Genomic DNA, 24,152 nt, shown 5'->3' on the forward strand with positions numbered 1-24,152 from the left:
TGGTGTCAGATGATTAGTATCTGATAACATAATGGTGCTAGATAATTAGTATCTTATGACAGTGAAATAAAACAATAGGCTGTTTAAAAGGAATACTCTTCAAACCTCCTCCGCCCAGCCACCCTTCCTCCTTTAGACAGGGTGTGTGTGTGTGTGTGTGTGTGTGTGTGTGTGTGTCCCAGCAGCCTGTCTCACCGGTTGGGGCACAGATGACCGTGTTCTTGCCCTGAAACACCGGTTCAGCCAGCTCTCTCTGATACTCTCTCATTTTCTTCTCTCCTCCTCTACTCTTTTCTCCTCCTCCTCCTCCTCCTCTCTCCTCCTCCTCTCTCAGCCTCTTCTCCCCTCCTTTCTGGACTTCACCAACACCACTATTGGCTCCTGGACAATTTTAGAACACAGAATTTAGAACGTAAAATTTAGAACACAGAATTTAGAACGTAAAATTTAGAACACAGAATTTAGAACGTAAAATTTAGAACATAGAACACAGAATTTAGAACAAGGCACGAAGGGTAAAGAATCTAGAACTAAGAATATAAAGGCTCACTGAACATTGTGAGTGGCTAACTTGTGAGTGGCTACCTGTTGCAGAGGTGGGCGGGGTTTCAGAGGGTGTCAAGGGATTGCCGCTCATCAGCATCCCATCGTCATCGTCAGACTGCTCAGTGTACTGGAAGGAGACAGTCATCACGGTATCACCCTCGTCCTCATCACCCACTTCCATCTTTGACATGGATGACTCTGGTTGGAAAGGAAAAGACCACAATCGTTAGCCATCTGAGAGCTAGTTTTGTGTGTGTGTGTGTGTGTGTTTACTTATTTATTAGCATCCTCATTAGCTTTTACAGAAGCAGCAGCTTCTCTTCCTGGGATCCGCAAAAAAAAAAACACACAAAAAAAACATGACAAATAACAAAAACACTGATACACTGATAGACAAGGACAGTCACACACACTTAAAATACATAAACAAACAATATAACTAAAACAATATGTCTCTGTTAGAGTGTGTCTGTTAGAGTGTGTCTGTTAGAGTGTGTCTGTTAGAGTGTCTGTTAGAGTGTCTGTTAGAGTGTGTCTGTTAGAGTGTGTCTGTTAGAGTGTGTCTGTTAGAGTGTGTCTGTTAGAGTGTCTCTGTTAGAGTGTGTCTGTTAGAGTGTGTCTGTTAGAGTGTGTCTGTTAGAGTGTGTCTGTTAGAGTGTGTCTGTTAGAGTGTCTGTTAGAGTGTGTCTGTTAGAGTGTCTCTGTTAGAGTGTGTCTGTTAGAGTGTGTCTGTTAGAGTGTGTCTGTTAGAGTGTGTCTGTTAGAGTGTGTCTGTTAGAGTGTGTCTGTTAGAGTGTGTCTGTTAGAGTGTGTCTGTTAGAGTGTCTCTGTTAGAGTGTGTCTGTTAGAGTGTGTCTGTTAGAGTGTGTCTGTTAGAGTGTCTGTTAGAGTGTGTCTGTTAGAGTGTCTCTGTTAGAGTGTGTCTGTTAGAGTGTCTGTTAGAGTGTCTGTTAGAGTGTCTGTTAGAGTGTCTGTTAGAGTGTCTGTTAGAGTGTCTCTGTTAGAGTGTGTCTGTTAGAGTGTCTCTGTTAGAGTGTGTCTGTTAGAGTGTCTCTGTTAGAGTGTGTCTGTTAGAGTGTCTGTTAGAGTGTCTGTTAGAGTGTCTGTTAGAGTGTCTGTTAGAGTGTCTCTGTTAGAGTGTGTCTGTTAGAGTGTCTGTTAGAGTGTCTGTTAGAGTGTGTCTGTTAGAGTGTCTGTTAGAGTGTCTCCTTTAGAGTGTATGTTAGAGTGTGTCTGTTAGAGTGTGTCTGTTAGAGTGTGTCTGTTAGAATGTGTCTGTTAGAATGTGTCTGTTAGAGTGTCTCCTTTAGAGTGTCTGTTAGAGTGTGTCTGTTAGAGTGTGTCTGTTAGAGTGTGTCTGTTAGAGTGTCTGTTAGAATGTGTCTGTTAGAGTGTCTCCTTTAGAGTGTCTGTTAGAGTGTGTCTGTTAGAGTGTGTCTGTTAGAGTGTGTCTGTTAGAGTGTCTCCTTTAGTGTGTCTGTTAGAGTGTGTCTGTTAGAGTGTCTCCTTTAGAGTGTCTGTTAGAGTGTGTCTGTTAGAGTGTGTCTGTTAGAGTGTGTCTGTTAGAGTGTCTGTTAGAGTGTCTCCTTTAGAGTGTCTGTTAGAGTGTCTCTGTTAGAGTGTCTCTGTTAGAGTGTCTGTTAGAGTGTGTCTGTTAGAGTGTGTCTGTTAGAGTGTCTCCTTTAGAGTGTCTGTTAGAGTGTCTGTTAGAGTGTGTCTGTTAGAGTGTCTCCTTTAGAGTGTCTGTTAGAGTGTCTGTTAGAGTGTCAGAGTGTGTCAGTGTGTCTGTTAGAGTGTGTCTGTTAGAGTGTGTCTGTTAGAGCGTCTGTTAGAGTGTCTGTTAGAGTGTGTCTGTTAGAGTGTGTCTGTTAGAGTGTCTGTTAGAGTGTGTCTGTTAGAGTGTGTCTGTTAGAGTGTGTCTGTTAGAGTGTGTCTGTTAGAGTGTCTGTTAGAGTGTGTCTGTTAGTGTGTCTGTTAGAGTGTGTCTGTTAGAGTGTGTCTGTTAGAGTGTGTCTGTTAGAGTGTGTTTGTTAGAGTGTGTCTGTTAGAGTGTGTCTGTTAGAGTGTGTCTGTTAGAGTGTGTCTGTTAGAGTGTGTCTGTTAGAGTGTGTCTGTTAGAGTGTGTCTGTTAGAGTGTGTCTGTTAGAGTGTCTCTGTTAGAGTGTGTCTGTTAGAGTGTGTCTGTTAGAGTGTCTGTTAGAATGTGTCTGTTAGAGTGTGTCTGTTAGAGTGTGTCTGTTAGAGTGTGTCTGTTAGAATGTGTCTGTTAGAGTGTGTCTGTTAGAGTGTGTCTGTTAGAGTGTGTCTGTTAGAGTGTGTCTGTTAGAGTGTGTGTGTTAGAATGTGTCTGTTAGAGTGTGTCTGTTAGAGTGTGTCTGTTAGAGTGTGTGTGTTAGAGTGTGTCTGTTAGAGTGTGTCTGTTAGAGTGTGTGTGTTAGAGTGTGTCTGTTAGAGTGTGTCTGTTAGAGTGTGTCTGTTAGAGTGTGTGTGTTAGAGTGTGTCTGTTAGAGTGTGTCTGTTAGAGTGTGTCTGTTAGAATGTGTCTGTTAGAGTGTGTCTGTTAGAGTGTGTCTGTTAGAGTGTGTGTGTTAGAGTGTGTCTGTTAGAGTGTGTCTGTTAGAGTGTGTCTGTTAGAGTGTGTCTGTTAGAGTGTCTGTTAGAATGTGTCTGTTAGAGTGTGTCTGTTAGAGTGTGTCTGTTAGAGTGTGTCTGTTAGAATGTGTCTGTTAGAGTGTGTCTGTTAGAGTGTGTCTGTTAGAGTGTGTCTGTTAGAGTGTGTCTGTTAGAGTGTGTCTGTTAGAGTGTGTCTGTTAGAGTGTCTGTTAGAGTGTGTCTGTTAGAGTGTGTCTGTTAGAGTGTGTCTGTTAGAGTGTGTCTGTTAGAATGTGTCTGTTAGAGTGTGTCTGTTAGAGTGTGTCTGTTAGAGTGTGTCTGTTAGAGTGTGTGTGTTAGAGTGTGTGTGTTAGAGTGTGTCTGTTAGAGTGTGTGTGTTAGAGTGTGTCTGTTAGAGTGTGTCAGTTAGAGTGTGTCTGTTAGAGTGTGTCTGTTAGAGTGTGTCTGTTAGAGTGTGTGTGTTAGAGTGTGTCTGTTAGAGTGTGTCTGTTAGAGTGTGTCTGTTAGAGTGTGTCTGTTAGAGTGTGTCTGTTAGAGTGTGTCTGTGCGTACGTGTGCCCTCAGATTCCCCGACCGTTCCATGAGTTGATGTTTAATCTGTCTTTTCAACAGGTCATTTTGCTGTTTGCTTGAGTAAGGAAAGGGAGTTCCATGTGATCACGGCTCTATATAGAGGGTTTCCCGTGAATTCGTTCTGGACTTGGGGACTGTGAAGAACCCCCCCCCCCCCCGGGTGGGGGTATGTACCGGTGTCTGAGATTAATGTTATTTTGTTATGCAAACAATCTGGAATATTCATCACAGTAATGTTTCTCGTGAAGAGAAGCAGAAGAGAAGCAGATGAGAAGCAGCTCATCTCTCCTCAATCAGGGAAGACTGGCATGAAGGTTGATGATGATTTGAGCCAGTGTAGGAGCGAACCACTAAGGAGAGCTCAGCATTAAATATACTGATTGTAGGCTTTGTTACTTTAAGCCCAGCTCTCTGCAGGTCATTCACTAGGTCCGTGTGGTTCTGGGATTTTTGCTCACCGTTCTTGTGATCATATGGACCCCACGGGGTGAGATCTTGCGTGGAGCCCCAGATCGAGGGAGATTATCAGTGGTATTGTATGTCTTCCATTTCCTAATAATTGCTCCCACAGTTGATTTCTTCAAACCAAGCTGCTTACCTATTGCAGATTTAGTCTTCCCAGCCTGGTGCAGGTCTACAATTTTGTTTCTGATGTCCTTTGACAGCTCTTTGGTCTTGGCCATAGTGGAGTTTGGAGTGTGACTGTTTGAGGTTGTGGACAGGTGTATTTTATACTGATAACAAGTTCAAACAGGTGCCATTAATACAGGTAACGAGTGGAGGACAGAGGAGCCTCTTAAAGAAGAAGTTACAGGTCTGTGAGAGCCAGAAATCTTGCTTGTTTGTAGGTGACCAAATACTTATTTTCCACCATAATTTGCAAATAAATTCATAAAAAATCCTACAATGTGATTTTCTGGATTTTTTTCCCCCATTTAGTCTGTCATAGTTGAAGTGTACCTATGATGACAATTACAGGCCTCTCTCATCTTTTTAAGTGGGAGAACTTGCACAATTGGTGGCTGACTAAATACTTTTTTTGCCCCACTGTATAAATGCAGAGTCAGTGCTAAGAAGGGTCGGCTGTTCCGCGGACCAGCACGGCTCTTGATAACTTGTATTAAAAGTCTATATTGAATTCACAAGTTCTTGTAAGAGTATTATATTTGAGACAATTCTTCACCACACCAGCTGCAGCTTTGCTAGGTCTGTCTATGCTGCCACAGCCATAACTGTGTGTGTGTGTGTGTGTGTGTGTGTGTGTGTGTGTGTGTGTGTGTCCTACCTGTGTCAGGTTCCAGTAGCTGCAGGGCATCAGTCAGTTCACAGGAGTACAGAGCCGACTTCAGCAGTTTGAACCAGTTTTGTTTATCACTTCTCTTCAGACAGTCAGTCAGCCTCTCTGCTGCTGCTATTGGTCCCTTCAGGTTCTCTATCTACAACACAACAATATAACAGTCAGTCAGCCTCTCTGCTGCTGCTATTGGTCCCTTCAGGTTCTCTATCTACAACACAACAATATAACAGTCAGTCAGCCTCTCTGCTGCTATAGGTCCCTATATGACTATATGACTAGTATATTAATACTATATAACTAGTATATTATGACAATATTATGACTATATAACTAGTATATTAATAATATATAACTAGTATATTATGACTGTATAACTAGTATATTATGACTATATTATGACTATATAACTAGTATATTAATACTATATAACTAGTATATTAATACTATATAACTAGTATATTAATACTATATAACTAGTATATTAATACTATATAACTAGTATATTAATACTATATAACTAGTATATTAATACTATATAACTAGTATATTAATACTATATAACTAGTATATTAATACTATATAACTAGTATATTATGACTATATTATGACTATATAACTAGTATATTATGACTATATAACTAGTATATTATGACTGTATAACTAGTATATTATGACTATATAACTAGTATATTATGACTATATAACTAGTATATTATGACTATATAACTAGTATATTATGACTGTATAACTAGTATATTATGACTATATAACTAGTATATTATGACTATATAACTAGTATATTAATACTATATAACTAGTATATTATGACTATATTATGACTATATAACTAGTATATTATGACTATATAACTAGTATATTATGACTATATAACTAGTATATTATGACTATATAACTAGTATATTAATACTATATAACTAGTATATTATGACTATATAACTAGTATATTAATACTATATAACTAGTATATTATGACTATATTATGACTATATAACTAGTATATTAATACTATATAACTAGTATATTATGACTATATTATGACTATATAACTAGTATATTATGACTATATAACTAGTATATTATGATTATAACTAGTATATTATGACTATATAACTAGTATATTAATACTATATAACTAGTATATTATGACTATATTATGACTATATAACTAGTATATTATGACTGTATAACTAGTATATTATGACTATATAACTAGTATATTAATACTATATAACTAGTATATTATGACTATATAACTAGTATATTATGACTATATAACTAGTATATTATGACTATATAACTAGTATATTATGACTATATAACTAGTATATTAATACTATATAACTAGTATATTAATACTATATAACTAGTATATTATGACTATATTATGACTATATAACTAGTATATTATGACTATACAACTAGTATATTAATACTATATAACTAGTATATTATGACTATATTATGACTATATAACTAGTATATTAATACTATATAACTAGTATATTATGACTATATAACTAGTATATTATGACTATATTATGACTATATAACTAGTATATTAATACTATATAACTAGTATATTATGACTATATAACTAGTATATTATGACTATATAACTAGTATATTATGACTATATTATGACTATATAACTAGTATATTATGACTATATAACTAGTATATTATGACTATATTATGACTATATAACTAGTATATTATGACTATATTATGACTATATAACTAGTATATTATGACTATATTATGACTATATAACTAGTATATTATGACTATATAACTAGTATATTAATACTATATAACTAGTATATTATGACTGTATAACTAGTATATTATGACTATATAACTAGTATATTATGACTATATAACTAGTATATTATGACTAGATAACTAGATATTATGACTATATAACTAGTATATTAATACTATATAACTAGTATATTATGACTGTATAACTAGTATATTATGACTATATAACTAGTATATTAATACTATATAACTAGTATATTATGACTATATAACTAGTATATTATGACTATATTATGACTATATTATGACTATATAACTAGTATATTATGACTATATTATGACTATATAACTAGTATATTATGACTATATAACTAGTATATTATGACTGTATAACTAGTATATTATGACTATATAACTAGTATATTATGACTATATAACTAGTATATTATGACTAGATAACTAGATATTATGACTATATAACTAGTATATTAATACTATATAACTAGTATATTATGACTGTATAACTAGTATATTATGACTATATAACTAGTATATTAATACTATATAACTAGTATATTATGACTAGATAACTAGATATTATGACTATATAACTAGTATATTATGACTATATAACTAGTATATTAATACTATATAACTAGTATATTAATACTATATAACTAGTATATTATGACTATATTATGACTATATAACTAGTATATTAATACTACATAACTAGTATATTATGACTGTATAACTAGTATATTATGACTATATAACTAGTATATTATGACTATATAACTAGTATATTAATACTATATAACTAGTATATTAATACTATATAACTAGTATATTATGACTATATTATGACTGTATAACTAGTATATTATGACTATATAACTAGTATATTAATACTATATAACTAGTATATTAATACTATATAACTAGTATATTATGACTATATTATGACTATATAACTAGTATATTAATAATATATAACTAGTATAGTATGACTATATTATGACTATATAACTAGTATATTAATACTATATAACTAGTATATTATGACTGTATAACTAGTATATTAATACTATATAACTAGTATATTATGACTGTATAACTAGTATATTATGACTATATAACTAGTATATTATGACTATATAACTAGTATATTAATACTATATAACTAGTATATTATGACTATATAACTAGTATATTATGACTATATAACTAGTATATTATGACTATATAACTAGTATATTATGACTATATAACTAGTATATTAATACTATATAACTAGTATATTAATACTATATAACTAGTATATTATGACTATATTATGACTGTATAACTAGTATATTATGACTAGATAACTAGTATATTATGACTATATAACTAGTATATTATGACTATATTATGACTATATAACTAGTATATTATGACTAGATAACTAGATATTATGACTATATAACTAGTATATTAATACTATATAACTAGTATATTATGACTATATTATGACTATATAACTAGTATATTATGACTATATAACTAGTATATTAATACTATATAACTAGTATATTAATACTATATAACTAGTATATTATGACTATATAACTAGTATATTAATACTATATAACTAGTATATTATGACTATATGACTATATAACTGGTATATTAATACTATATAACTAGTATATTATGACTATATAACTATATAACTAGTATATTAATACTATATAACTAGTATATTAATACTATATAACTAGTATATTATGACTATATAACTATATAACTAGTATATTATGACTATATAACTATATAACTAGTATATTATGACTATATAACTATATAACTAGTATATTATGACTATATAACTATATAACTAGTATATTAATACTATATAACTAGTATATTATGACTATATAACTATATAACTAGTATATTATGACTATATAACTATATAACTAGTATATTATGACTATATAACTATATAACTAGTATATTATGACTATATAACTATATAACTAGTATATTATGACTATATAACTATATAACTAGTATATTAATACTATATAACTAGTATATTATGACTATATAACTATATAACTAGTATATTAATACTATATAACTCGTATATTAATACTATATAACTAGTATATTATGACTATATGACTATATAACTGGTATATTAATACTATATAACTAGTATATTATGACTATATAACTATATAACTAGTATATTAATACTATATAACTAGTATATTATGACTATATGACTGTATAACTAGTATATTAATACTATATAACTAGTATATTATGACTATATAACTAGTATATTATGACTATATTATGACTATATAACTAGTATATTATGACTATATAACTAGTATATTATGACTATATAACTAGTATATTAATACTATATAACTAGTATATTAATACTATATAACTAGTATATTAATACTATATAACTAGTATATTATGACTATATAACTAGTATATTAATACTATATAACTAGTATATTATGACTATATGGCTATATAACTAGTATATTATGACTATATAACTAGTATATTAATACTATATAACTAGTATATTATGACTATATTATGACTATATAACTAGTATATTAATAATATATAACTAGTATAGTATGACTATATTATGACTATATAACTAGTATATTAATACTATATAACTAGTATATTATGACTATATGACTATATAACTAGTATATTATGACTATATAACTAGTATATTAATACTATATAACTAGTATATTATGACTATATTATGACTATATAACTAGTATATTAATAATATATAACTAGTATAGTATGACTATATTATGACTATATAACTAGTATATTAATACTATATAACTAGTATATTATGACTATATAACTAGTATATTATGACTATATAACTAGTATATTATGACTATATTATGACTATATAACTAGTATATTATGACTATATAACTAGTATATTAATACTATATAACTAGTATATTAATACTATATAACTAGTATATTATGACTATATAACTAGTATATTATGACTATATAACTAGTATATTATGACTATATAACTAGTATATTAATACTATATAACTAGTATATTATGACTATATAACTAGTATATTATGACTATATTATGACTATATAACTAGTATATTAATGCTATATAACTAGTATATTATGACTATATAACTAGTATATTAATACTATATAACTAGTATATTATGACTATATTATGACTATATAACTAGTATATTAATAATATATAACTAGTATAGTATGACTATATTATGACTATATAACTAGTATATTATGACTATATAACTAGTATATTAATACTATATAACTAGTATATTATGACTATATAACTAGTATATTATGACTATATTATGACTATATAACTAGTATATTAATGCTATATAACTAGTATATTATGACTATATAACTAGTATATTAATAATATATAACTAGTATAGTATGACTATATTATGACTATATAACTAGTATATTAATACTATATAACTAGTATATTATGACTATATAACTAGTATATTATGACTATATAACTAGTATATTAATACTATATAACTAGTATATTAATACTATATAACTAGTATATTATGACTATATAACTAGTATATTATGACTATATAACTAGTATATTATGACTATATAACTAGTATATTAATACTATATAACTAGTATATTATGACTATATAACTAGTATATTATGACTATATTATGACTATATAACTAGTATATTAATGCTATATAACTAGTATATTATGACTATATAACTAGTATATTAATACTATATAACTAGTATATTAATACTATATAACTAGTATATTAATACTATATAACTAGTATATTATGACTATATAACTAGTATATTATGACTGTATAACTAGTATATTATGACTATATAACTAGTATATTATGACTAGATAACTAGATATTATGACTATATAACTAGTATATTATGACTATATAACTAGTATATTATGACTGTATAACTAGTATATTATGACTGTATAACTAGTATATTATGACTATATAACTAGTATATTATGACTATATAACTAGTATATTATGACTATATAACTAGTATATTAATACTATATAACTAGTATATTAATGCTATATAACTAGTATATTAATACTATATAACTAGTATATTATGACTATATAACTAGTATATTAATACTATATAACTAGTATATTAATGCTATATAACTAGTATATTATGACTATATAACTAGTATATTAGGACTATATTATGACTATATAACTAGTATATTATGACTATATAACTAGTATATTATGACTATATAACTAGTATATTAATACTATATAACTAGTATATTATGACTATATAACTAGTATATTAATACTATATAACTAGTATATTAATGCTATATAACTAGTATATTAATACTATATAACTAGTATATTAATGCTATATAACTAGTATATTATGACTATATAACTAGTATATGAATACTATATAACTAGTATATTATGACTATATAACTAGTATATTATGGCTGTATAACTAGTATATTATGACTATATAACTAGTATATTATGACTATATAACTAGTATATTATGACTATATAACTAGTATATTATGACTATATTATGACTATATAACTAGTATATTATGACTAGATAACTAGATATTATGACTATATAACTAGTATATTAATACTATATAACTAGTATATTATGAATATATTATGACTATATAACTAGTATATTAATACTATATAACTAGTATATTATGACTGTATAACTAGTATATTATGACTGTATAACTAGTATATTATGACTATATAACTAGTATATTAATACTATATAACTAGTATATTATGACTATATTATGACTATATAACTAGTATATTAATACTATATAACTAGTATATTATGACTGTATAACTAGTATATTATGACTATATAACTAGTATATTATGACTATATTATGACTATATGACTAGTATATTATGACTATATAACTAGTATATTATGACTGTATAACTAGTATATTATGACTATATTAATACTATATAACTAGTATATTAATACTATATAACTAGTATATTATGACTGTATAACTAGTATATTATGACTATATAACTAGTATATTATGACTATATTATGACTATATGACTAGTATATTATGACTATATAACTAGTATATTATGACTATATTATGACTATATTATGACTATATAACTAGTATATTATGACTATATAACTAGTATATTATGACTATATAACTAGTATATTATGACTATATAACTAGTATATTATGACTATATTATGACTATATGACTAGTATATTATGACTATATAACTAGTATATTATGACTATATAACTAGTATACTATGACTATATAACTAGTATATTATGACTATATAACTAGTATATTAATACTATATAACTAGTATATTATGACTATATAACTAGTATATTATGACTATATAACTAGTATATTAATACTATATAACTAGTATATTAATACTATATAACTAGTATATTATGACTATATAACTAGTATATTAATACTATATAACTAGTATATTAATACTATATAACTAGTATATTATGACTATATGACTATATAAATAGTATATTATGACTATATAACTAGTATATTAATACTATATAACTAGTATATTATGACTATGTTATGACTATATAACTAGTATATTAATAATATATAACTAGTATATTATGACTATATGACTATATAACTAGTATATTATGACTATATAACTAGTATATTAATACTATATAACTAGTATATTATGACTATATTATGACTATATAACTAGTATATTAATAATATATAACTAGTATAGTATGACTATATTATGACTATATAACTAGTATATTAATACTATATAACTAGTATATTATGACTATATAACTAGTATATTATGACTATATAACTAGTATATTATGACTATATTATGACTATATAACTAGTATATTATGACTATATAACTAGTATATTAATACTATATAACTAGTATATTAAGACTATATAACTAGTATATTATGACTATATAACTAGTATATTATGACTATATAACTAGTATATTATGACTATATTATGACTAGATAACTAGTATATTAATACTATATAACTAGTATATTATGACTGTATAACTAGTATGTTATGACTATATAACTAGTATATTAATACTATATAACTAGTATATTATGACTATATTATGACTATATAACTAGTATATTATGACTATATAACTAGTATATTAATACTATATAACTAGTATATTAATACTATATAACTAGTATATTAATACTATATAACTAGTATATTAATACTATATAACTAGTATATTATGACTATATAACTAGTATATTATGACTGTATAACTAGTATGTTATGACTATATAACTAGTATATTATGACTAGATAACTAGATATTATGACTATATAACTAGTATATTATGACTATATTATGACTATATAACTAGTATATTAATACTATATAACTAGTATATTATGACTATATTATGACTATATAACTAGTATATTAATACTATATAACTAGTATATTATGACTAGATAACTAGATATTATGACTATATAACTAGTATATTATGACTATATTATGACTATATAACTAGTATATTAATACTATATAACTAGTATATTATGACTATATTATGACTATATAACTAGTATATTAATACTATATAACTAGTATATTATGACTGTATAACTAGTATATTATGACTATATAACTAGTATATTATGACTATATAACTAGTATATTAATACTATATAACTAGTATATTATGACTATACTATGACTATATAACTAGTATATTAATACTATATAACTAGTATATTATGACTATATAACTAGTATATTAATACTATATAACTAGTATATTATGACTATATTATGACTATATAACTAGTATATTAATACTATATAACTAGTATATTATGACTATATTATGACTATATAACTAGTATATTAATACTATATAACTAGTATATTATGACTGTATAACTAGTATAGTATGACTGTATAACTAGTATATTATGACTATATAACTAGTATATTATGACTAGATAACTAGTATATTATGACTATATAACTAGTATATTATGACTATATTATGACTATATAACTAGTATATTAATGCTATATAACTAGTATATTATGACTATATAACTAGTATATGAATACTATATAACTAGTATATTATGACTATATAACTAGTATATTATGGCTGTATAACTAGTATATTATGACTATATAACTAGTATATTATGACTATATAACTAGTATATTAATACTATATAACTAGTATATTATGACTATATAACTAGTATATTAATACTATATAACTAGTATATTATGACTATATTATGACTATATAACTAGTATATTCTGACTATATAACTAGTATATTATGACTATATAACTAGTATATTAATACTATATAACTAGTATATTATGACTATATAACTAGTATATTATGACTGTATAACTTGTATATTATGACTATATAACTAGTATATTATGACTAGATAACTAGATATTATGACTATATAACTAGTATATTATGACTATATTATGACTATATAACTAGTATATTAACACTATATAACTAGTATATTATGACTATATTATGACCATATAACTAGTATATTATGACTATATAACTAGTATATTAATACTATATAACTAGTATATTATGACTATATTATGACTATATAACTAGTATATTATGACTATATAACTAGTATATTAATACTATATAACTAGTATATTAATACTATATAACTAGTATATTATGACTATATAACTAGTATATTAATACTATATAACTAGTATATTATGACTATATTATGACTATATGACTAGTATATTATGACTATATTATGACTATATAACTAGTATATTAATACTATATAACTAGTATATTATGACTATATAACTAGTATATTATGACTATATTATGACTATATAACTAGTATATTATGACTATATAACTAGTATATTATGACTATATTATGACTATATAACTAGTATATTAATACTATATAACTAGTATATTATGACTATATTATGACTATATAACTAGTATATTATGACTATATTATGACTATATAACTAGTATATTAATACTATATAACTAGTATATTAATACTATATAACTAGTATATTATGACTGTATAACTAGTATATTATGACTATACAACTAGTATATTATGACTAGATAACTAGTATATTATGACTATATAACTAGTATATTAATACTATATAACTAGTATATTAATACTATATAACTAGTATATTATGACTATATAACTAGTATATTAATACTATATAACTAGTATATTATGACTATATTATGACTTTATGACTAGTATATTATGACTATATTATGACTATATAACTAGTATATTAATACTATATAACTAGTATATTATGACTATATAACTAGTATATTAATACTATATAACTAGTATATTATGACTATATTATGACTATATAACTAGTATATTATGACTATATAACTAGTATATTATGACTATATTATGACTATATAACTAGTATATTATGACTATATAACTAGTATATTATGACTATATTATGACTATATAACTAGTATATTATGACTATATAACTAGTATATTATGACTGTATAACTAGTATATTATGACTATATAACTAGTATATTATGACTATATAACTAGTATATTATGACTATATAACTAGTATATTATGACTATATTATGACTATATAACTAGTATATTAATACTATATAACTAGTATATTATGACTATATTATGACTATATAACTAGTATATTATGACTATATTATGACTATATAACTAGTATATTAATACTATATAACTAGTATATTATGACTATATTATGACTATATAACTAGTATATTATGACTATATAACTAGTATATTATGACTGTATAACTAGTATATTATGACTGTATAACTAGTATATTATGACTATATAACTAGTATATTATGACTATATAACTAGTATATTATGACTATATTATGACTATATAACTAGTATATTAATACTATATAACTAGTGTATTATGACTATATTATGACTATATAACTAGTATATTAATACTATATAACTAGTATATTATGACTATATAACTAGTATATTATGACTGTATAACTAGTATATTATGACTGTATAACTAGTATATTATGACTATATAACTAGTATATTATGACTAGATAACTAGTATATTATGACTATATAACTAGTATATTATGACTATATAACTAGTATATTATGACTATATAACTAGTATATTAATACTATATAACTAGTATATTATGACTAGATAACTAGTATATTATGACTATATAACTAGTATATTATGACTATATTATGACTATATAACTAGTATATTAATACTATATAACTAGTATATTATGACTAGATAACTAGTATATTATGACTATATAACTAGTATATTATGACTATATTATGACTATATAACTAGTATATTAATACTATATAACTAGTATATTATGACTATATTATGACTATATAACTAGTATATTATGACTATATAACTAGTATATTAATACTATATAACTAGTATATTATGACTGTATAACTAGTATATTATGACTGTATAACTAGTATATTATGACTATATAACTAGTATATTAATACTATATAACTAGTATATTAATACTATATAAGTGGTATATTAATACTATATAACTAGTATATTAATACTATATAACTAGTATATTATGACTGTATAACTAGTATATTATGACTATATAACTAGTATATTATGACTGTATAACTAGTATATTATGACTATATAACTAGTATATTATGACTGTATAACTAGTATATTATGACTATATAACTAGTATATTATGACTGTATAACTAGTATATTATGACTATATAACTAGTATATTAATACTATATAACTAGTATATTAATACTATATAAGTGGTATATTAATACTATATAACTAGTATATTAATACTATATAACTAGTATATTATGACTGTATAACTAGTATATTATGACTATATTACTAGTATATTATGACTGTATAACTAGTATATTATGACTATATTATAACTATATAACTAGTATATTATGACTAGATAACTAGTATATTATGACTATATAACTAGTATATTATGACTATATTATGACTATATAACTAGTATATTATGACTAGATAACCAGTATATTATGACTATATAACTAGTATATTATGACTGTATAACTAGTATATTATGACTATATAACTAGTATATTAATACTATATAACTAGTATATTAATACTATATAACTAGTATATTAATACTATATAACCAGTATATTATGACTATATAACTAGTATATTATGACTGTATAACTAGTATATTAATACTATATAACTAGTATATTATGACTATATAACTAGTATATTAATACTATATAACTAGTATATTAATACTATATAACTAGTATATTAATACTATATAACCAGTATATTATGACTATATAACTAGTATATTATGACTGTATAACTAGTATATTATGACTATATAACTAGTATATTATGACTATATAACTAGTATATTATGACTATATTATGACTATATAACTAGTATATTATGACTATATTATGACTATATAACTAGTATATTATGACTGTATAACTAGTATATTATGACTATATAACTAGTATATTATGACTATATAACTAGTATATTATGACTATATAACTAGTATATTATGACTATATTATGACTATATAACTAGTATATTATGACTGTATAACTAGTATATTATGACTATATAACTAGTATATTATGACTATATAACTAGTATATTATGACTATATAACTAGTATATTATGACTATATAACTAGTATATTATGACTATATAACTAGTATATTATGACTATATAACTAGTATATTAATACTATATAACTAGTATATTATGGCTGTATAACTAGTATATTAATACTATATAACTAGTATATTATGACTATATAACTAGTATATTAATACTATATAACTAGTATATTATGACTATATAACTAGTATATTATGACTATATAACTAGTATATTATGACTATATAACTAGTATATTATGACTATATAACTAGTATATTATGACTATATAACTAGTATATTATGACTATATAACTAGTATATTATGACTATATAACTAGTATATTAATACTATATAACTAGTATATTATGACTATATAACTAGTATATTATGGCTGTATAACTAGTATATTATGACTATATAACTAGTATATTATGACTATATAACTAGTATATTATGACTATATAACTAGTATATTATGACTATATAACTAGTATATTATGACTATATAACCAGTATATTATGACTATATAACCAGTATATTATGACTAGATAACTCACCGCCTGTATCTCTTCACACTCTCTCTTTCTGAGACAATCTCCCAGGTGTAGCAGCAGGTCTCTGGGTTTGATCATTTTGGTGAAGCGGGGTTCTATCCGGTCCAGGAGCACTCTGTGTAGCTTGGTGCTCTCCAGGGTCTGAAAGTCCCACCCCTTCAGGGCCTCACACAGACCCTTATAGTCTAGAGACAACAACATTAGCAACAATATCAAGCAGGGCCTGGTACCATCCCAGTTCGTCCAGGAGACAGACAGACAGACAGACAGACACACACACACACCTTCTGCTTCCAGGGCATCTAGCAGGGCCTGGTACCATCCCAGTTCGTCCAGGAGACACACCTGGTCTAGAAACACCTGGGCTGCTGCCGTCACAGACTTACTCTCCTCTGATAGGATCCTCTCTGCAACCTCTGGAACGCGGAACACCAAAGGTTCATTTCAGGAGAAGAAGAGGAAAGGTTGCCTAGCGACTAAGAGCTCACTTGAGCAAATTGCTGCTGGAAATCCCTGTGTCTGCTAAATGACTACAATGTATCCTACATGTGAAATGAGAGGGAGAGGAGAGACCGTAAGGCGGAATAAGGGCAGAAAAGCTAGAATTGCTGTACATTGACACTTTCTAGTGGTGTAAAGATGGAAGTGACGGTGTTGTGCCGAAAAGCTCCTCCCCCCTGCCAGGATCCCCCTCCCCCTGCCAGAATCCACCTCCCCCTCCCAGAATCCCCCCTCCCCCCTGCCAGAATCCCCCCCCCCCCCCCCCCCCCCCGCGCGCACTCAATTCTCCACTGCTGCAACTAGCTTGCTAGTTTGGGATTTCTGTTCATGTTAGGCTGCGTTTCATTTTATTTTTTTTATGTCGAGTAGATCGCGGGGGAGGCGCTAGTAATGTCTGCAGTCTTCGGTTTGGCTATTTGTTTCAAGTGTATTAGTCTAATAATTATTCATTTTGGTTGCCTATCCTGATGTGAAGTTTGTTCTATAGAAAGTATTTGACTCTAGCCACAAAGTTAAGGAAATTAGAGGGGGGGAGGGGCGGGATTTCGGCAAGGCTATTTTCTTACCTGTCAATTCTCCCCACCCCCCTTCTATTTTAGGACTGCAAGGCCTGGCACATGTCATAATCATTTTTGGTGACCAATCATACCCTCTGATGTGTGCCACAGGAAGTATTAGACTCTAGCCACAACAGGAAGTGGTTATTCAGAGCCCTCTACTGTCCTCTCTACCCGTCCCTCAGTCCCCCCCATCCCATCCTGCTTTTCCCTCTTATGGCTTTTCCTACATATTTTGTAAACTTTTTCTGTCTTAGTTTTTTAAGAATGTAGGTACAGTAGTAATAATAAAATAATAACAACAATAATAAAAAAAAAATAATGTCCTCTGGGACAAAAATAAAAAGTTCAAATATACAAGTCGACATGAGTGCATATCCATAATCACAGTAAACTGGTTTAATGATAGAAAACAATAAGAAAAACAAATACATGTATAATAGTAGAATAAACAAAACTATGACTGAATGTGCCTCCATGAAGAATCCCCTCCCCAATAGGTCCCTTCGCCCTCCATAGGACACCCCCAGCACCTCCACCATCCCTCCATAGGACACCCCCAGCACCATCAACCCTCCATAGGACACCCCCAGCACCTCCACCACCCCTCAATAGGACACCCCCTGCACCATCAACCCTCCATAGGACACCCCCAGCACCTCCACCACCCCTCAATAGGACACCCCCAGCACCTCCACCATCCCTCAATAGGGCACCCCCAGCACCTCCACCATCCCTCAATAGGACACCCCCAGCACCTCCACCATCCCTCCATAGGACACCCCCAGCACCTCCACCACCCCTCAATAGGACACCCCCAGCACCATCAACCCTCAATAGGACACCCCCAGAACCTCCACCATCCCTCCATAGGACACCCCCAGCACCTCCACCATCCCTCAATAGGGCACCCCCAGCACCTCCACCATCCCTCAATAGGACACCCCCAGCACCTCCACCATCCCTTCCCCCTCCATAGGACACCCCCAGCACCTCCACCATCCCTCAATAGGACACCCCCAGCACCATCAACCCTCAATAGGACACCCCCAGCACCTCCACCATCCCTCCATAGGACACCCCCAGCACCTCCACCATCCCTCAATAGGGCACCCCCAGCACCTCCACCATCCCTCAATAGGACACCCCCAGCACCTCCACCATCCCTTCACTCTCAATAGGACACCCCCAGCACCTCCACCATCCCTTCCCCCTCCATAGGACACCCCCAGCACCTCCACCATCCCTTCCCCCTCGATAGGACACCCCCAGCACCTCCACCATCCCTTCCCCCTCCATAGGACACCCCCAGCACCTCCACCATCCCTCAATAGGGCACCCCCAGCACCTCCACCATCCCTCAATAGGACACCCCCAGCACCTCCACCATCCCTTCCCCCTCCATAGGACACCCCCAGCACCTCCACCATCCCTCCCCCCTCCATAGGACACCCCCAGCAGCAACTCCACCATCCCCATCAACCCTCAATAGGACACCCCCAGCACCTCCACCATCCCTCAATAGGGCACCCCCAGCACCTCCACCATCCCTCAATAGGACACCCCCAGCACCTCCACCATCCCTTCACCCTCAATAGGACACCCCCAGCAACTCTACCATCCCTTCCCCCTCAATAGGACACCCCCAGCACCTCTACCATCCCTTCCCCCTCAATAGGACACCCCCAGCACCTCCACCATCCCTTCACCCTCAATAGGACACCCCCAGCACCTCCAACATCCCTTCCCCCTCCATAGGTCACCCCCAGCACCTCCACCCCCCCCCCCCACCATCCCTCCATAGGACACCCCCAGCACCTCAACCATCCCTTCCCCCTCCATAGGACACCCCCAGCACCTCCACCATCCCTCAATAGGACACCCCCAGCACCTCCACCATCCCTTCCCCCTCCATAGGACACCCCCAGCACCTCCACCATCCCTTCCCCCTCAATAGGACACCCCCAGCACCTCCACCATCCCTTCCCCCTCAATAGGACACCCCCAGCACCTCCACCATCACTTCCCCCTCAATAGGACACCCCCAGCAACTCCACCATCCCTTCCCCCTCCATAGGACACCCCCAGCAACTCCACCATACCTTCCCCCTCCATAGGACACCCCCAGCACCTCCACCATCCCTTCACCCTCAATAGGACACCCCCAGTACCTCCACCCTCCCTTCACCCTCAATAGGACACCCCCAGCACCTCCACCATCCCTCAATAGGACACCCCCAGCACCTCCACCATCCCCATCAACCTTCAATAGGACACCCCCAGTACCTCCACCATCCCCATCAACCCTCAATAGGACACCCCCAGCACCTCCACCATCCCCATCAACCCTCAATAGGACACCCCCAGCACCTCCACCATCCCCATCAACCCTCAATAGGACACCCCCAGCACCTCCACCATCCCTTCCCCCTCCATAGGACACCCCCAGCACCTCCACCATCCCTTCCCCCTCGATAGGACACCCCCAGCACCTCCACCATCCCTTCCCCCTCCATAGGACACCCCCAGCACCTCCACCATCCCTCAATAGGGCACCCCCAGCACCTCCACCATCCCTCAATAGGACACCCCCAGCACCTCCACCATCCCTTCACCCTCAATAGGACACCCCCAGCACCTCCAACATCCCTTCCCCCTCCATAGGTCACCCCCAGCACCTCCAACCCCCCCCCCCCCCCACCATCCCTCCATAGGACACCCCCAGCACCTCAACCATCCCTTCCCCCTCCATAGGACACCCCCAGCACCTCCACCATCCCTCAATAGGACACCCCCAGCACCTCCACCATCCCTTCCCCCTCCATAGGACACCCCCAGCACCTCCACCATCCCTTCCCCCTCAATAGGACACCCCCAGCACCTCCACCATCCCTTCCCCCTCAATAGGACACCCCCAGCACCTCCACCATCACTTCCCCCTCAATAGGACACCCCCAGCAACTCCACCATCCCTTCCCCCTCCATAGGACACCCCCAGCAACTCCACCATACCTTCCCCCTCCATAGGACACCCCCAGCACCTCCACCATCCCTTCACCCTCAATAGGACACCCCCAGTACCTCCACCCTCCCTTCACCCTCAATAGGACACCCCCAGCACCTCCACCATCCCTCAATAGGACACCACCAGCACCTCCACCATCCCCATCAACCTTCAATAGGACACCCCCAGTACCTCCACCATCCCCATCAACCCTCAATAGGACACCCCCAGCACCTCCACCATCCCCATCAACCCTCAATAGGACACCCCCAGCACCTCCACCATCCCCATCAACCCTCAATAGGACACCCCCAGCACCTCCACCATCCCTTCCCCCTCCATAGGACACCCCCAGCACCTCCACCATCCCTTCCCCCTCGATAGGACACCCCCAGCACCTCCACCATCCCTTCCCCCTCCATAGGACACCCCCAGCACCTCCACCATCCCTCAATAGGGCACCCCCAGCACCTCCACCATCCCTCAATAGGACACCCCCAGCACCTCCACCATCCCTTCCCCCTCCATAGGACACCCCCAGCACCTCCACCATCCCTCCCCCCTCCATAGGACACCCCCAGCAGCAACTCCACCATCCCCATCAACCCTCAATAGGACACCCCCAGCACCTCCACCATCCCTATCAACCCTCAATAGGACACCCCCAGCACCTCCACCATCCCTCAATAGGGCACCCCCAGCACCTCCACCATCCCTCAATAGGACACCCCCAGCACCTCCACCATCCCTTCACCCTCAGTAGGACACCCCCAGCACCTCTACCATCCCTTCCCCCTCAATAGGACACCCCCAGCACCTCTACCATCCCTTCCCCCTCAATAGGACACCCCCAGCACCTCCACCATCCCTTCACCCTCAATAGGACACCCCCAGCACCTCCAACATCCCTTCCCCCTCCATAGGTCACCCCCAGCACCTCCACCCCCCCCCCCCCACCATCCCTCCATAGGACACAACCAGCACCTCAACCATCCCTTCCCCCTCCATAGGACACCCCCAGCACCTCCACCATCCCTCAATAGGACACCCCCAGCACCTCCACCATCCCTTCCCCCTCCATAGGACACCCCCAGCACCTCCACCATCCCTTCCCCCTCAATAGGACACCCCCAGCACCTCCACCATCCCTTCCCCCTCAATAGGACAACCCCAGCACCTCCACCATCACTTCCCCCTCAATAGGACACCCCCAGCAACTCCACCATCCCTTCCCCCTCCATAGGACACCCCCAGCAACTCCACCATACCTTCCCCCTCCATAGGACACCCCCAGCACCTCCACCATCCCTTCACCCTCAATAGGACACCCCCAGTACCTCCACCCTCCCTTCACCCTCAATAGGACACCCCCAGCACCTCCACCATCCCTCAATAGGACACCCCCAGCACCTCCACCATCCCCATCAACCTTCAATAGGACACCCCCAGTACCTCCACCATCCCCATCAACCCTCAATAGGACACCCCCAGCACCTCCACCATCCCCATCAACCCTCAATAGGACACCCCCAGCACCTCCACCATCCCCATCAACCCTCAATAGGACACCCCCAGCACCTCCACAATCCCCATCAACCTCCCCCCACCCACCCCTCAGCCACAAAACACAATAATGATAATAATTATAGAATGAGTGACAGCACATAATCAGCAACACGGAGATGCTTCTTCATCTGAGGGAATACCTGCCCATTCTCATTGTTACATCATCCCAGGTGATCACGTCATTTACATTCCAGAGCCCTAATAAGGAATGCCTGGTCATTCTCATTGTTACATCATCCC

At 32.8% G+C, this 24,152-nt stretch overlaps 1 protein-coding gene across 1 annotated transcript in view; it reads right to left on the bottom strand.

Annotated features, from left to right (window-relative positions):
• ddx58 (DEAD (Asp-Glu-Ala-Asp) box polypeptide 58) overlaps window positions 1-24,152 on the bottom strand; it is a 60,559-nt gene that overhangs the window by 31,849 nt on the left and 4,558 nt on the right. Inside the window, exons 2-6 of the mRNA XM_036973405.1 lie at window positions 18,569-18,700; window positions 18,288-18,469; window positions 5,018-5,168; window positions 586-744; window positions 196-381 (exon numbers count right to left, since the gene is read on the bottom strand). Of these exons, the coding sequence (XP_036829300.1) occupies window positions 196-381; window positions 586-744; window positions 5,018-5,168; window positions 18,288-18,469; window positions 18,569-18,700 (810 nt within the window). The remainder of the gene's footprint in view (window positions 1-195; window positions 382-585; window positions 745-5,017; window positions 5,169-18,287; window positions 18,470-18,568; window positions 18,701-24,152) is intronic.

This window comes from Oncorhynchus mykiss, unplaced genomic scaffold, assembly GCF_013265735.2.
Source record: "Oncorhynchus mykiss isolate Arlee unplaced genomic scaffold, USDA_OmykA_1.1 un_scaffold_248, whole genome shotgun sequence".
In the NCBI taxonomy this organism is placed as follows: domain Eukaryota; kingdom Metazoa; phylum Chordata; class Actinopteri; order Salmoniformes; family Salmonidae; genus Oncorhynchus; species Oncorhynchus mykiss.